Genomic DNA, 16,543 nt, shown 5'->3' on the forward strand with positions numbered 1-16,543 from the left:
CAGAGTGCTCTTTCTAAAATGCAAATTGAGTCACTTTTCCTTCTGCTTCAGATCCTTCAGTGGTTCCCCATTGCTCTTAAGTCCAAACTCCTGTCCATGGCCCCCAAGCTTTCTCATGGTCTGGCCCTCACCTGTCTCTCTATACTCATCTCTGACTCCTCCCTGCCTCATACTTCACACTTCAAACTAAGTTGCTTTTCGTCCTCCATACACAGTTCTGCTGCCTACCTCAGGCTTTTTCCTCAAGCTGCCTTCTCTTTGACCTTCCTGACCCCTCCTGCCTAACTTCTCATCCTACAGCAAGACCTCCTCCTACGCTGCCCACGTCACCAAAAGCCATTTAAAGTATTCCTGCCTAGGACACCCACAATACCCTGCATGTGTCAAGTCATGCGTTATTTTCACATGTTCATCTCCCCAGCCAGAATTATGCTTAAGACAGCATCTCTGTTTTGCTCATTTTTTTTCTAGCTTAAGTGCTTAGCATACACTAAGTGCTTAAAATGTGTTGAAAGAGGACTCCATTTCCAAGTCTTCAATGTAGCTACCTGGTACTGCGCACATTACAGCGTGCCAGATACCCTGCAGAGCAAAGTGCATATATTCCCTGGTGTGTTGCTTACAGCTTCCCTTGGGGGAGTCACTATTGTTTTCTCTATTTATTCAATGGGGCTTTAGAGAGAGGCAAAGTGACTGGACTGAGCACTCTGGCTAGAGCAAATGAGGCTCTACTCTTTTCTGCCTGTATGGACTTGGACAAGTCGTGCCTGTGCTGTCAGAGGTGTGCAGAGATTACTGTATCCCTCTCTCTATTCACTCCTTTCTCCTTTGTAACAGAACCCTATTTTTTTTTTTTTTTTTGAGACGGAGTCTTGCTCTGTTGCCCAGGCTGGAGTGCAATGGTGCCATCCCACCTCCCTGCGACCTCCGCCTCCTGGGTTCAAGCAATTCTCCTGCCTCAGCCTCCCGAGTATCTGGGATTACAGGCACGCACCACCATGCCCAGCTAATTTTTGTATTTTTAGTAGAGACAGGGTTTCGCCATGTTGACCAGGCTGGTCTCAAACTCCTGACCTCAGGTGATCCACCCACCTCAGCCTCTGAAAATGCTGGGATTACAGGCATGAGCCACCTTGCCCGGCCAAGAACCCCAGTTTTATTTGGGCTGGCAATGCGCCGAGATAACAGACCACATTTTTTCAGCCTCCTTTACTGTTATGTGGCCCAAGTGACACAGTCCTATGGAATTTCCAGAAGTCTTCAAATGAAATGTGGACCAGGTGACTGGAGCTCCAGCAGCCCACGTTGGGCCATGAGGTGTTCTTGAGGATGTAGCCAGGATTGAAAATGGCAGTGCAGAAAGATAGGAGCCTGGGTTCTGGATAACACTGAGAGCCACATCAGCCGTGATCTACCCACCTCCAGGCTTTTTTTTTTTTTTTTTAATGTGATGGTAAAATAAACTATCTTGTTAAGCCACAGTAGTAGGGCTCTGTTAATACCAGACAAACCTGATCCATGGGGTCGGAATCTTACCCCTCTTCATCCCAGTGACTCAGAGAAGTGGCAGCCAGCGTGGGTGATAGAAAGTGTTTCTTTATTTGAATGTCATTCCACCTGCACTGAAGCTTAAACCCAGCAGCAGCAGAAGGGGTCAGGACCAAAATAAATGTTACCAAATTAGACAATGAACAGCGAGGACACACTCAGACAAAACTTACTAATGGGGTGTAGACAACACCAAGCTATCCTAACAGCACACAGCACAGGCCCTCGGAGGCCTGCCCGTCAGAGCTCTGCGGAAGGCTTCCTTGTTCCCTGTTCAGGAAACTCCAGTCCCACCCAAAGGTTAGCCGTGGGCCAGGCAGGGGCCTGCAGAAGTTTCTGGTGCTGGGAAGATCCCAGCTTCTCCAAAGACAGGGTTTCCCTTTCTCAGTTCACACTGGAAGCTGGAGAAAGGTTATTCCCCGTGTGCCCAAGCAGGATGCTCAAAAGGCCAGGGACTCTCCCCACAGCCTTATCTAAAAGTTCTCATCATCTTGGCTATCAGGCCTGAAAAGGATCTTGATTCTTTGGTCCTCACCCCCTCAGGAAAGTTTTCCTTCATGGGTACCGGTCCCCAAAGACAAAAGTTTTCATAGCCCCAGTTCCCAGAAGGACTCAACTGACCAGCACTGTGGGCCAGGGACTGAACCACCCCTAGGCTGTGGCTGCCGTGGCCTCTCCTGAGTCCCCAGATCAGGCAGAGAAAAGCGGGCAATGGCAGACCCCTGATCACAGTTAGGGGGGTCACAGTTAGGGGGGGACTTCTCTTGGGACCTGAAGCCGGAAGGCTCTAGGTTGGAGCCCAACAAGGCCCTCCTGGGGTCAGAAACAGGCACTGATCTCCTCTGCTTACCTCCTCCTGAAGGCTAAAGCCAGATCGCCCGACGAGAGCAGAGGCAAACCACAAAGCCCCCTTCCCATGATGTCTTTATTGCCCCAGGAGAGCCATCAGGGCCTCACCTGGGGCCCCCACTGGAGCACCTGCCACCTGCCCCATCCACACCTCTGCAGAACCCGGGGCCCCAGTCTATGGTTTGGTCCCCACTCTGACTTCTACCCCTTGCCTGTGTCACCCTGGGGTTCCCGCAGACTTCAGCCCACACAACTCTGCCTTCCTGACCCCAAACTCCCTGGTGCATCTCCCCCTGGCTCTGCCAAGATGGCAGCTGGCCAGGTGCGGTGGAATGGGAATGTTGCCAGGCTACCCCACCAGGGAACTAGCCTCCCTCCTCTCTACCCGGCGCTGACCCACTCCTAAGTCAGCTGGACCCACTACGTGCTCTGAAGTGGCTTCCTTCACTCCAGTTCTCCCCAAAAGGATGCGGCCTTGGCTGCCTGTGCCCTGGGCCTCCAGCCTCTGAAAGGTCAGTTCTATCCCCCGCACCAGGGCACAGGTTTGGTGGGTGTCCTTGGGGAACAAGGTGTGGCAAGGACACCTGGTGGCAGGCGTCCTTGGGGGAACAAGCTCTCCCCTCACCCACTGCCCAGACAGCAACCCCCTCCCCACTGCCCCGCATCCTGGCTCCTTCATCCTCCTCTCCTTCCTCTGCATCCCATTCTTGCCCCCAACCCACATCTCCATTTACCTCTTCCCCGCTCCCGAGTCCTTTTTCCGCCTTTTCATCCATTTCCCCTCCCCCACCCCAAGCTCTCGGGCAGCCTCTCAGCTGGTCTCTCATCTCTCTCCACCTCTGCCCCGTCTCTCTCGATCTCTCCTCCTCGCGCTGTCTCTCTCTGTGCCTGTCCGTCCCCCTCGCTCCTTCTCCAATCATCTCTCATCTCCCTGTCTCTGCACCCCTCTTCTCCTCACCCCAGTGTCTTCTCCCATTCCCAGTCGCTTGCTGCGCCCCTCCCCTCACTCTCTCCTAACTCTGCTCTCCCCCTCCAACGCTGGGCTTTGGTTTGCATCTTTGAGGAACTCCCTCCCACCCCAACTCCCTCCCACGGGGCTCCCGCACCCTCCCGCATTTAACTCGGACCCTCTGTCCCGCAGCGCCCCTACCCCAGGCCGACTGGACTGCCCGGGAAGGCGCCGGCGGGGAAGGGGAGCCCAGCGCTGGGACGGACCAGAGCACTGCGGGGAGGCTTTGCCCGGGAGGAGTAAGTGGAGGAGTGAAGTCGGGACTTGGTAAGTTACAGGTGGCAGGAACCCACTAGGTCCCAACATCTGATTCCGGCTAGGGTCCAGAGTGGGGAGACAGGCAGGGGACTTCTAGGGTCTTTCTTGGAAACCCTAACTCTCAGGTCCAAGTCCTGTGGAAATGAACACAAGGTTGGCAAACACATGGCGCTCAAGCGACCCTCTCCCCTCCGCCGAGGCCCGAGGCGGCTTCCCCTAGCATCCTGCAGGGCACCGCCCCTTCCCTGCAGGTCCAGGCCGCCAGGAGGGGGCGCTGGACGAAGCCGGTCCGCACCAGCAGCTAGTGCTGAGGGAGCTGTCCAGGCCCCAGGGCAGGGAGGCTCCCCGGGAGAGATGGCTCTGCCGCCAGACCCACAGGGGAATGACGGGTGTTCAAAAAATACCAGGAGTCTCCCTCACCTGCTCCCTGCCAAGGGGAAGGGAGACGCCCCCACAGTGGGTGGAGGGGGGAGAAACTTCTCACCTGTCCCCCAACACACACACACACACGCTCACACGCGCACACACACGCACACACATTTCACCCACATACACATACACTCATGCCTCGGCTCCAAGCACTGCCCATAGGTGCAGACCCTGGGCATATCGCAAGGCGAGAGGTGGGCCAGGAGGAGGAAGAGGCTGGGACAGGGTAACAAGGCCTAGGAAGGGGGACAGGGGTACCCTGTTCAGAGATGACTGCAAGATCAAGTTATGCAGAAAAGTATCAAAGAGACAAGACAGTCTCTGCCCTTGGTAGATGCCTGGGGTGTGGAGGGCATGAAAAGGGGCAGAAGGGGTAATGCATCCCCCAACTCCCCACCTCTGGGGTCCCCTCCACACCCCCAACCCTGACAACAGGGCCAAGAAGTCTGTGCTGTACAAAACAGGCCAGGGTCAAGGGTCCAGTCATTGGTGAGACATCCCAGCAGAGAGGAGGCCTGGGCAAAAGAGGCCAAGGTCAAGGGCTCAGTCATCGGTGAGATGTTCCAGCAGAGAGGAAGAGGAGGCCAGGCCAGCCCAGGCTGAGCAGCTTCTAAGCTCCAACTGCCGAGGCCACGTACCCCCTCCCGCTACCTCCAGAGCCTGAAAGTCTTTTCTGACTCTGGGCTGATCAGGGCCCCGGTCTGCAGCTGACAGCAGGGCCCTGTGCATCCCTCGGTGCAGCTCCCCCTCAGGGCGAGCTGGGAGCAGGCTGGAATGGAGCAGAGGAGGTCCCAGGGGAGACTGGTGGCACCTGGAGCTTTGTGGCAGATGTGGTGGAACCAACATCAGCCAAAAAAAAAAAAAAAGTAGGAAAGAGTCCAGCCCACCCTGGAGCAGTATCTAGAATAAATTTCTTGAAGAGGCAGGGACCAGAAGAGGTGCGGATACAGCCAGGCGGCAGCCCTCCAGACTGAGGCGGCCTGGGGAGCTGGAACTACAGCTCCGCTCTCCTTGGGGATCTGCAGGGACCTCCAGGCCAGTCTAGAGAGGAGAGGAGAAGCCCAAGGGCCTAGGCAGATGCAGGCTCCCTTAGGTCGAATTGAGGGAGGAGCAAGAATTAGACCCTCCCAAGGTTTGGAGGGCCTCTCCTCTCCCCCAGGCCACATCCAGGCTTTCCTCTCCTCAAAGCCTGGTGCTTGCAGGGTAGTCGGTGAGAAGTAAGTCTGAGATCAGGGTCTTCCCTCAGAGCTTGAATGGAGTGACGAGAGGGCAGAAGGCAGGACAAGCTGAGGTCAGGCCAATTACTGGGCTGTGATCCTGGCCTTTCAGGGTCCCTGTGAGTGAGCCACGGGGCAGGGAAGGACTCCCCATCCAGAGACATCACCCCCGGGCCGCAACACAGAGCTTACTGTAGAGCCCACAAAATCTAAGAGAGAGAGAGAGAGAGAGACAAGGAGAGAGAATTAGAGAAAGTCAGAGGCTGCCTGGGCATTCAGGCTTTCCTTGCACATTCCCCAGGGCAAAAGTGGGCAGAGGGGCCGGGCACGGTGGCTCACGCCTGTAATCCCAGCACTTTGGGAGGCTGAGGCGGGTGGATCACTTGAGGTCAGGAGTTCAAGACCAGCCTGATCAACATGGCAAAACCCTGTCTCTACCAAAAATACAAAAAATTAGCCGGGCATGGTGGTGCATGCCTGTAATTCCAGCTACTTGGGAGGCTGAGGCAGGAGAATTGCTTGAACCCAGGAGGCAGAGATTGCAGTGAGCCAAAATTGCACCACTGCACTCCAGCCTAGGCAAAAAGTGTGAAACTCCATCTCAAAAAAAAAAAAAAAAAAAAAAAAAAGGTCAGGGGCAGACTGCACAAGCACTGAAATCCTAGCCTCACCTGACCAGCAGGATGGCCTTGAGCAGGCCATTTAACCTCTCTGAGCCCCGATTTTCTCATCTGCAAAATAAGGATCATAGCCTACCTCACAGGGTAATTCCGAAGGGTCAAAAAGAGACAAATAATGACAGCCAAGGACTTGGCAGTGTTTGGTCATAGAATATGCTGGAAATGGAAGCAATTTATTTATCTATTTTTTCTTTGGTTCCAGAGGTCTTCTATATATATATATATATATATATATATATATATATATATATATATTTCTTTCTTTTTAATAGAAACTGGGTTTTGTTACATCGCCCAGACTGGTCTTGAACGTGTGGGCTCAAGCGATCCTCCTGCCTCAGCCTGTAGCTGGGGACCACAGGTGCGCGCCATGGCTTTTGGCTCGGAGGTCTTTGGGTTAAAACTGAAGTGGGAGGCTCACTCATCTTGAACTCCCAGTGAGGGACGGAGACTCCCTGGACACTGAAGGGAGGAAAACTGGGGCTTCTTTACATCGATTTTTAACACTGAGTCGTTAGGGGGCTTTGGGAAGGGAGGAGGAGGACACCGAGGGGGCCCACTTCACGTCAGTCACATCCCCACACCCCTTCTTGAGAAAGGCCAGATCTCAGTCTTAGTCTTGCACTTCTGAAAGCTGCCGCCAGAGGGCAGGCCTTGACTTCACACCAAAACCACAGTAATCCTGGGGTCTGAGGGACTGCATCAGGTATTTAGAACCTGCCTCTGAGTACAGGTTAGCAGATCAGCATCCCAGGAGAGCTCCCAAAGCCGTACAGGAAATCTCTGGCTTCACCAGGTTGAAACAGGCAGCATGACAGGGGGGAAGAGCTTGGACTTTGGACTTGGACCTGGGTTCAGATTCTGCCTTCACCACTTAAGTGACTTTGGGCAAGTTACTGGAGCTCTGGAGTTCTCTGAACCTGGCCTTTTTTCTTTATTGTATTTTAATGCTACTTGATATATATGAAAGTTTATATGCAATACACTAATTATAAAGCATACAATGTGCCAGGCAAGGTGGCTCACACCTGTAATCTCAGCACTTTGGGAGGCCAAGGCGGAAGGATTGCTTGAAGCCAGGAGTTCAAGACCAGCCTGGGCAACATGGGGAAACCTCGTCTCTACAAAAAATACAAAAATTAGTCAGGCGTGGTGGCGCATGCCTGTTGTCCCAGCGACTCAGGAGGCTGAGGCAGGAGAATCGCTTAAGCCCAGGAGTTTGAGGCTACAGTGAGCTTTGATTGCACCACTGCACTCCAGCCTGAGCAGCAGAGTGAGGCCCCCTCCCCCAATCTCTTAAAAAAATACAATAATAAACACTGGTGAGCTCACCATTCAATAACTATAACTCAGCCGGGTGTGGTGGCTCATGCCTGTAATCCCAACACTTTGGGAAGCTGAGGCAGGCAGATCACTTGAGGCCAGGAGTTTGAGACCAGCCTGGCCAACATGGTGAAACCCCATCTCTACTAAGAATACAACAGTTAGCTGGGTGTGGTGGCAACATGCCTGTAATCCCAGGTACTCAAGAGCAAGAGGCTGAGGCACGAGGATCACTTGAACCCAGGAGCTGGAGGCTGCAGTGAGCCGAGACCATGCCACTGCACTCCAGCCTGGGCAACTGAGCAAGACACTGTCTCAAGGAAAAAAAAAAAAAGGACTCTAACGCTACCCATAATTTGCATATACCTCCACACTCCAGCTCATATACTTGACTTCCTCCCCTTCCATCATAACCACAGATGACCATCATCCTACCTTTCATATTTATTATTTCTTTGCTTTTTAAAAAAATATACTGCCACAGCTGGGCACGGTGGCTCACACCTGTAATCCCAGCACTTTGGGAGTCCGAGGCGGGCGGATCACGAGGTCAGAAGATCGAGACCATCCTGGCTAACACGGTGAAACCCCATCTCTACTAAAAATACAAAAACTTAGCCGGGCGTGGTGGCGGGTGCCTGTAGTCCCAGCTACTCAGGAGGCTGAGGCAGTAGAATGGTGTGAACCCGGGAGGTGGAGCTTGCAGTGAGTGGAGATCGAGCCACTGCACTCCAGCCTGGGTGACTGAGTGAGACTCCATCTCAAAAAAAAAAAAAATACTGCCACAAATACATGTGTGTTTAAACAATACATTGCTTAGTTTTGCTTACTTTCGAGCTCAATAAATGTATCACTCTGTCATCTTCTGGAACTTGTTTTTTTTTCCCCCTCTCTCAATATTATATTGCTGCGATACATCCACTGTGGTACATATAACTGAAGTGTGACATTTTCACAGCTGTGAGCTGCTCTGTGATGTGAACATGTCACATGTATTTATCCGGCCTCCTGTCCATGGCCATTGGGCTGTTTATAGCTGTTTGCTACAGTGAAGCTGCAGCCACCAGCGCCCTTGAATGCTTCTCATGGGTTTGTACCCGAGGTGGGTTTGCTGGGTCACAGGCAAATGATCAGATCTGAGGCAGAACATCAAATCATTTAAAAGGTGGTTGTACTGTCAGGCAGGTTTCTTTTTTTCTTTTCTTTTCTTTTCTTTCTTTTTTTTTGAGATAGGCTCTCACTCTGTAGTCCAGGCTGGAGTGCAGTGGCACAATCACAGCTCACTGCAGCCTCAACCTTCTCAGGCTCAGGTGATCCTCCCACCTCAGCCTCCTGAGTAGCTGGGACCACAGGCACTCGCCACCACATCCAGCTAGTTTTTGTTTTTTTTTGTTTGTTTGTTTCTTTGTTTTTGAGACAGAGTCTCTCTGTCTCCCAGGCTGTTGTGCAGTGGCGCAATCTCGGCTCACTGCAAGCTCCACCTCCCGGGTTCATGCCATTCTCTTGCCTCAGCCTCCCAAGTCCGGCTAATTTTTTTGTATTTTTAGTAGAGACAGGGTTTCACCGTGTTAGCCAGGATGGTCTGGATCTTCTGACCTCAGGATCCACCCACCTCGGCCTGCCAAAGTGCTGGGATTACAGGCGTGAGCCACCGTGCCCAGCCCAGTTTTTGTATTTTTTTAGGGAGGGGATTTCACCATGTTGGCCAGGCTACTCTTGAACTCCTGGGCTCAAGCGATCTACCTGCCTTGGCTTCCCAAAGTGCTGGGATTATAGGCGTGAGCCACCACGCCCAGCCAGGGTTTCCAATTCATGCAACCCTGTTACTCCTTTTATTTGAAATTATCCTGCCTCCCAGGACCAGGCCTGGCTCCCGCCGCTGCCCCCCAGCCCACAGCACACTCGCCTTTGTTCTCCGGCTTGAGCTCCTCCTGCAGCAGGTCTGTTTGCCGGTTGCCCAGCACGAAGGCGAGGAAGGAGAGGATGAGGGCATTGAGGATGCCGATGATGGCCAGGATGTATGCCCAGCGCACCGAACAGTCCCCCAGGGAGTACTTCCCCGTCTTGGCCCCACACATGTCCCGGATGGTCTCGGCATCCCAGCCGTCAGGAAAGATCATGCAGCCCAGGACGAGGCACAGAGCTGAGGGGCAGAGCACCGGGCCCACCACCACGGTCAGGAAGGAAGAGAAAAGATCATTACTCACTAGTGTCCGAAGTCTGGGCCCCACCCTATTGAGGGCACATCAACCCAACCACATGCTTGTTACCCACTTCCACAGAGGGAGAAAGAGAGGGCAGGGGCAGGGAAAAGAGAGAGAGAAAGAGGTCTACGATGGGTAGCAGAAACTTTCTGGAACCCGCAATGCCCTCTCCCTTCCCCATCAGATCAACTCCTCCTCCAGAAAGCATTCTGGGAATATGAGAACATAGCCACCCACAGCCACCTCCTTCAACTTCCTCTAGCATCGGGACCAACTCCCTCTCCCATCTCTCCCATCCTCATTATTATTATTATTGTCGTTGTTGTTGTTTGAGACGGACTCTCGCTCTGTTGCCCAGGGTGGAGTGCAATGGCGTGATCTCGGCTCACTGTAACCTCCACCTCCCGGCTCAAGCAATTCTCCTGCCTCAGCCTCCTGAGTAGCTGAGACTACAGGTGCCTCCCACCATGTCCGGCTCATTTTTGTATTTTTAGTAGAGATGAGGTTTCACCATGTTGACCAGGCTGGTCTCGAACTCCTAACCTCAAGTGATCTCCCTCCTCAGCCTCCCAAAGTGTTGGGATTATAGGAGTGAGCCACCACACCCACCCTCATTGTTATTTTTTAAATTCTTGTCCTTCACCCATCAAATGTTTACTGGGCACCATTTTCCTTTTATTCACAATGCTAGAATATACTTTCATTCATGCAGTTGAGCACTTTGCTAAGAGCACAGACTATGGAGTGCCAATGATAGGACTTAGCCTAGTTCTTCCCCTAACTTGGCTGTATGACCTTGGCAGATGCCGCTGAACCTGAACAGGCCTGTTTCAGTCAATACCATTGTACTTACCTCAAGGGCGATTAGGAGGATTAAATGAAGTAATTCGTGCAAAACACTTAGCACGGTGCCAGGCACTCAGGTAGCATTTATCCAGGGCCTACCATATGCCAGGCACTAGACCAGGCCTGCGGGGTGGGGAGACTTGGATTTTAGCTGCATGGAGCTTGCAATGTAGTGTGGAGAGAGGCACGTAATAGCAAAGCGATTAAGAAGGCTGGGTCTCAAATCCTGGCTCAGCTATTTTCTAGATATGCCACACTGAGCAAGTTCCTTCATCTTTAAGCCTCAGTTTCTTCATCTGTACAATGGGGATAATGATGGTATCCTCAAGTGGTTGTAAAGATTATGGAAGGCAGCAAAGTGTAAAGTGCCTGGCACAGTAAGTTCTAGGTAAATCTCAGCTGTTATCAAAACCAGTTGTAATGCCAAAAGTAATAATTACACAAATAAGAAAGAAATTCAGAGAGTTGGTTTCAGGTGAGGAGGACAAAGGCAAAGAGGAAGAGAAGGGGCAGGCTCAGAAGGGCCTTGGCAATGGTTCCCTAGCTAGCATCTACCTGCTTTGGATTTAGCAACCCACCTGTCCCAATCCCGGCCCAGGTGGGCCCTTGGCCAGCACTTAGCCTAGTGGATGAGACCCAAGCCTGAGCTGATCAGCACATTGCACTCCTCTGGTAACAGTGACTGGCTTGGAGAGTGGCACCTGCTGCGTCACAGGGCAGTCAGAACCCCCAGATTCAGCAGGCCACTGTAGAGATGGGGTCTTCCCCTCCACCAGCTCTGCATCACCAGCTTGATGGGGCCCTCGTATTGCCAGTCCTGCCAACATTTGGGTTACTGTATCTGAGACCCAGAGGTTCCAGAGGGCTCTGTTTGGAACCATGGGGACCTTGAGCCTGCACCAGGTCCACAGGGTGCTTAGCCTGGGTTTTAGATGACAGCAATGCAAAGTGGGGGTGATGGTCAGCTCTGCCCACTGTCCACCTGGCCCATCTAGTCCCCAGGGTGGGAAGGGGCCCTTGGCTGTGCCAGCTCCCTCCCACATCTACCATGGAGGGAATGCTCCCAGGCCCCAGCCTCTTCCGGCTTCCAACGGAGTGGGCCCTCCTCCCCATCGTGGCACTGCCAGATTCCAGCCAGTCCTCCCCCTCTCCCCAACACGTGCTCCTCTTCCAGATGCAGGCTCCCCCCACAATACTGTGGTCGAACAGACACTGCAGCAGGGCTCCTCCCCGCACCAATGCTCCTCCTCCAAGTCAATTATCCACTCCAGTGGAACTCACCACCTAAGGGCTGGGAAAAGAGTTGCAGCCAAAGGGAATGGCAAAAGCAAAGTCCTGCGGCGGGAACAAGCTGGATGAGTTAAAGAATTAGCAACTTTGAACAGGCCAGAGCTCAGGGGAAAACCAGGGCTAGACATGCAAATTTGGGGACTCTGGGCACTTTAGGTATTTAAGTCCCGAGGACTGGACATGGTGGAAACTGAAGAGGAGGCTTAGGACTAAGCCCTGGTGCTCCAGCATTAACAGAGCAGGAGGAGGAAGAGGGGTCGGCGGAGAAGGCCTGGCCATCATCTCTCCACATAGCGCTGCACTTTGCCAGACCCTCCAGGACCCTATCTGAAAGGAAAGGAGGGTCAAACGCCAAGGAAGGCAATGGGGCAGGGGGAGAAGTGGTCTCAGCCCCGGTCCTTCTCCCGCCCTCGGAGTCCCCAGAGCCCTTTCCCAGGCGGGTGCGCTCCTGCCTCCCTATTCTCGGGCTCTAAATCTCCAGCAAGAGGCAGGAACGAGCCCAAGAAGGGGGCAAACCCACACCGTCCCTTTGCCACCTCTCTGGTCGTCCACTCCCATGGTGCCAGAGGCGCGGGTCCTGCAGTAGTCGGTGGCTCCCGCCGGGAGCATCCCCGTCTCCGTGGAAACCGCGCCTGCATCCCGGCGCTCCCAGCTGCGCAGCGCTGGCTCCTGCGGGCGGTCCTCCTCCCCTCCGCAACCTGAGCACTGAGGCCTCAGGGAGGTTTTCTTCCTTTTGCTTTCCGCCTGCACGTTTTTTCTGCCTCTGTCTCTCTCTTTCGTTCTGTGTCTCCATTCCTTTCTCTTCCCCACCCTTTTCATCTTTCTTCGCACCCCCCTCTCTCTCTCTGGCTTGTCTACCTTGTGCTCAAGTCTCAGTCTGGACCCTCGCCCCTCCCGCTTTCCCCTTTATTTAGATCTCTTAGCACTTAACATTCATTCAACTCCCTCCTCCTCTCTCTTTTCTCGCTTCTCTATATCTATCCCCTCACCTTATCCTCTCTTTTTGCCTCTCACCTCATAGATCCCACAAATACATTCCTGCATGCCCACTATGTGCCAGGCACTGTGCAGTGTGCCGGGGACAGCAGGCTGGGTGTCTGTCTTCAGGGCAGAGGCGTGTGGGAAGGAATACAGCCAACAAGTCAACACATAAATAGAAGAGTTACACATGTCAAGGTGTGCTTCAAAGGAAAAAGACTAGCAGCTGCCACCCACAATAACAGGGGTACTCAGAGATGGCTGGGGCACTCACGCTGCAGGGTTTCAGATGGTGGCTGTGGGGCCCCAGAGGCCACTCTGGGAATGGGAAATATCAGAAGTCAAACAAATGAAAAGCCAATTAGATGGGTTCCTTGCACCTAGGGGAAAGATAGAAAGGGACCAGTAGAGATAGCCTAGGCCAAGGAAGTGCCCAAGAGGGCCAACCATCAGGAGATGGAATGACTGCAGATAAGGCAGGGTTCAGTGTTCCCATTTGCTGGATGAAGAAACTGAGGCTGAGGCTTTTGTGTTCCAAGCTCGAGTCTCTTTTGGAATAATGAGCTAGCTGAAGACCCAGCTGCTGCTAGGCACATACACGGGTGCAGGATGGCACAAGGTTTCTCAGCCTCAATGCTTTTGACATTCAAGCTAGATGATTCTTCATGAGGGGCCAACCAATGCACTGTGGGATACTTAGCATCATCCCTGGCCTCTACCCACCAGATGCCAGGGGCACCACCAAACCCAGTCATACTGATTAAAAAATGTCAGTTGGGCATGGGTGGCTCATGCCTGTAGTCCCAGCACTTTGGGGGACCGAGGTGGGAGGATCACTTGAGGCCAGGAGTTTAAGACCAGCCTGGGGCAACATGGTGAAAACATGGTGAAAAGCACAAGTACATGGTGGCATGTACTCGTAGTCCCAGCTCCTCAGGAGGCTGAGGTGGGAGGATCGCTTGAGCCGGAAGATCAAGGCTGCAGTGAGCCAAAATTGCACCATTGCACTACAGCCTAGGCATCAGAGCAAGACATGGTTTCAAAAAAATAAATAAATTAATTAAAAAGGCCCTAATGTAGGGGATTATCCCTGGCTGAAAACCACTGGTGTAGGGGCAGAGGCTCTAGGATGGGATATCTCTATCCAGCTACCCCACAGTCCTACTGACTTTCTCTGCTCCAAGCAGCCAGGAGGTGTTATGACAAAATTAAGATGAACAATGTTAATATTTTTAATATTGTGATACTATCATTAAAAATAGTGTTGAGTGGCCCGGCGTGATGGCTCATGCCTGTAATCCCAGCACTCTGTGAGGCCAAGACGAGTGGATCACCTGAGGTCAGGAGTTCGAGACCAGCCTGGTCAACATGGTGAAACCCCATCTCTACTAAAAATACAAAAAATTAGCCGGGCGCAGTGGCGGGCGCCTGTAGTCCCAGCTACTCGGGAGGCTGAGGCAGGAGAATGGCGTGAACCCGGGAGGCGGAGCTTGCAGTGAGCCGAGATTGCACCACTGCACTCCAGCCTGGGCGACAGAGCGAGACTCCGTCTCAAAAAAAAAAAAAAAAAAAAAAAAAAATTAGCTGGGCTTGGTGGCACATGCCTGTAATCCCAGCTACTCAGGAGGCTGAGGCAGGAGAATTGCTTGAACCCAGGAGGCGGAGGTTGCAGTGAGCCAAGATTGCACCACTGCACTCCAGCCTGGGTGACAGAGCAAGACTCCATCTCAAAAATAAATAAATAAATAAATAAGTAGTGATGAGTGCTTAACTATGTGCCAGGGTGCTAAGTTTCTGACTTTCATTATCTCATTTAATCCTATTATTAATTAAAAAAATTCAGCCTGGCAGGGTGGTTCACACTTGTAATCCCAGGACTTTGGGAGGCCGAGGCAGGTGGATCACGAGGTCAGGAGTTCGAGACCATCTTGTCTAACACAGTGAAAACCCATCTGTACTAAAAATACAAAAAATTAGCCGCGCGTGGTGGCGGGTGCCTGTAGTCCCAGCTACTCGGGAGGCTGAGGCAGGAGAATGGTGTGAACCCGGGAGATGGAGCTTGCAGTGAGCGGGGATCATGCCACTGCACTCCAGCCTGGGCGACAGAGCTAGACTCCATCTCAAAAAAAAAAAAAATGCCATGAGGTGGGAAAAAATACCACCCTCATTATACAAATGAGGAAACTGAGGCTCAGAGGCACCAAGTGTCTTATCCAATGTCACACAGCTTGTAAGTGGGGGAATCTGTATTCAAACACAGATAGTTCCTTACTGCATGTTTTTCTTTGAATAAACTCACTTTTTAACTTAGATGCATTTACTTAAAAAGTAAATTTAAATTACTTTCAAAGAGAAGGAAACCAGGATCATTTGCCATAAATAGAAAAACACTATAAATATAGGTATAATGAAATCAAAACAATCTTCTTAGAATCTAGCTAGATACTTTTGCCTGCCGAGTGCTCTGAGCCTGAGGGCCGATTTCTCTTTGTTTAAAAGACCTATTAGTAAGTGTGAGAGGAGTTAAAGATGCATTAGCACCAAACTGAAACTTTCTCCTTAAAGTTATGGAAGAAATTGGAAATGGAACCATGTGCTCGCCACTGGCTGCCGGATGCATCTTGCATGTGTCTGGTGTTTGGGAAACACACCCCACTTTGTCCTGCCTCCACAGGAGGCTTGGCTCCATCCTTTACATGGCGATTGTTTTTTTGTTTTTTTTTTAGACGGAGTCTGGCTCTGTCACCCAGGCTGGAGTGCAGTGGCGCAATCTCGGCTCACCGCAAGCTCCGCCTCCCAGGTTCACACCATTCTCCTGCCTCAGCCTGCCGAGTAGCTGGGACTACAGGTGCCTGCCACCACACCTGGCTAATTATTTGTATTTTTAGTAGAGACGGGGTTTCAAGTGTTAGCCAGGATGGTCTCGATCTCCTGACCTCGTGATCCGCCCGCCTTGGCCTCCCAAAGTGCTCGGATTACAGGAGTGAGCCACTGCGCCCAGCCTACATGGCAATTTTAGGCAGTCAGTTTCCCCCTCTGGGCCTCAGTTTCTTCCCCTGTGAAATGAGGATCATGACATTTGCCCAACCCATTTCGTAGAGCTTCTGTGAGAATCAAATGGGAGATGAGAAGTGGCGCGGCAGTTTCATAAGGGTGGCGTGTGAGCAGGTCATGGTGACTCTTGGCAGAGTGGGAAAATAATCCTGAACAAAGGACTTTTTCTAGATATTCAAAAAATGTTAACAATGGCTGCCTGGGGAAGGAGGTAAGTTTATTTTTTTGCAATTTAACCATGACAGAGACAAATAGCTTGCCACAATATCTATTCATCCCTTCTTCCTTAGTATTTAGAACCCTGAATTTTTAGCTAAGACCTTAACTGTAGAGAATAAAGACTGCATTTTCCAACCTCTCTTGCAGTCAGATGTGACCATATGACTAAGCAAAATACATGTAGATGTGTTCTGTGGCGTTAAGGAAAGAACTTTATATAAACAGATTCATAAGGATGCTACCGGGTACTGTTTGTCCCATTTGTCTTCATCCATCTCTCCATTCAGCTGCCTGGAATGCAGATGTGATGGTCAGGAATCCAGCAGGCATCTCTGACAATAAAGATAGGGGCTATACCCCAGGAGTGGTGAGCATAAAGCAGGAAGTTTCTAATGACTTCAGGGGCTAGCATACCAGCTCTGGACTGCCTCACTCTATGACATTTTTTTGTTTGTTTGTTTGTTTGTTTTTTGGAGACGGAGTCTCGCTCAGTCGCCCAGGCTGGAGTGCAGTGGCGCAATCTCGGCTCACTGCAAGCTCCGCCTCCTGGATTCACGCCATTCTCCTGCCTCAGCCTCCCGAGTAGCTGGGACTACAGGCGCCCGCCACTACGCCCGGCTAATTTTTTTGTATTTTAAG

At 52.0% G+C, this 16,543-nt stretch overlaps 1 protein-coding gene across 2 annotated transcripts in view; it reads right to left on the reverse strand.

The window, feature by feature from the left end:
• Window positions 1-1,580: 1,580 nt before the first annotated feature.
• LHFPL4 (LHFPL tetraspan subfamily member 4) overlaps window positions 1,581-16,543 on the reverse strand; it is a 55,680-nt gene continuing 40,717 nt past the window's right edge. Inside the window, exons 3-5 of one of the 2 annotated variants that reach the window (XM_055382861.2) lie at window positions 9,220-9,456; window positions 7,019-7,111; window positions 1,581-5,519 (exon numbers count right to left, since the gene is read on the reverse strand). In XM_055382861.2, the coding sequence (XP_055238836.1) occupies window positions 5,419-5,519; window positions 7,019-7,111; window positions 9,220-9,456 (431 nt within the window). In that variant the 3' untranslated portion in view covers window positions 1,581-5,418. The remainder of the gene's footprint in view (window positions 5,520-7,018; window positions 7,112-9,219; window positions 9,457-16,543) is intronic. The other variant, XM_055382862.2, reaches the window with a different exon arrangement.

The sequence above is a fragment of the Gorilla gorilla genome, chromosome 2 (assembly GCF_029281585.2).
Source record: "Gorilla gorilla gorilla isolate KB3781 chromosome 2, NHGRI_mGorGor1-v2.1_pri, whole genome shotgun sequence".
Lineage (NCBI taxonomy): Eukaryota > Metazoa > Chordata > Mammalia > Primates > Hominidae > Gorilla > Gorilla gorilla.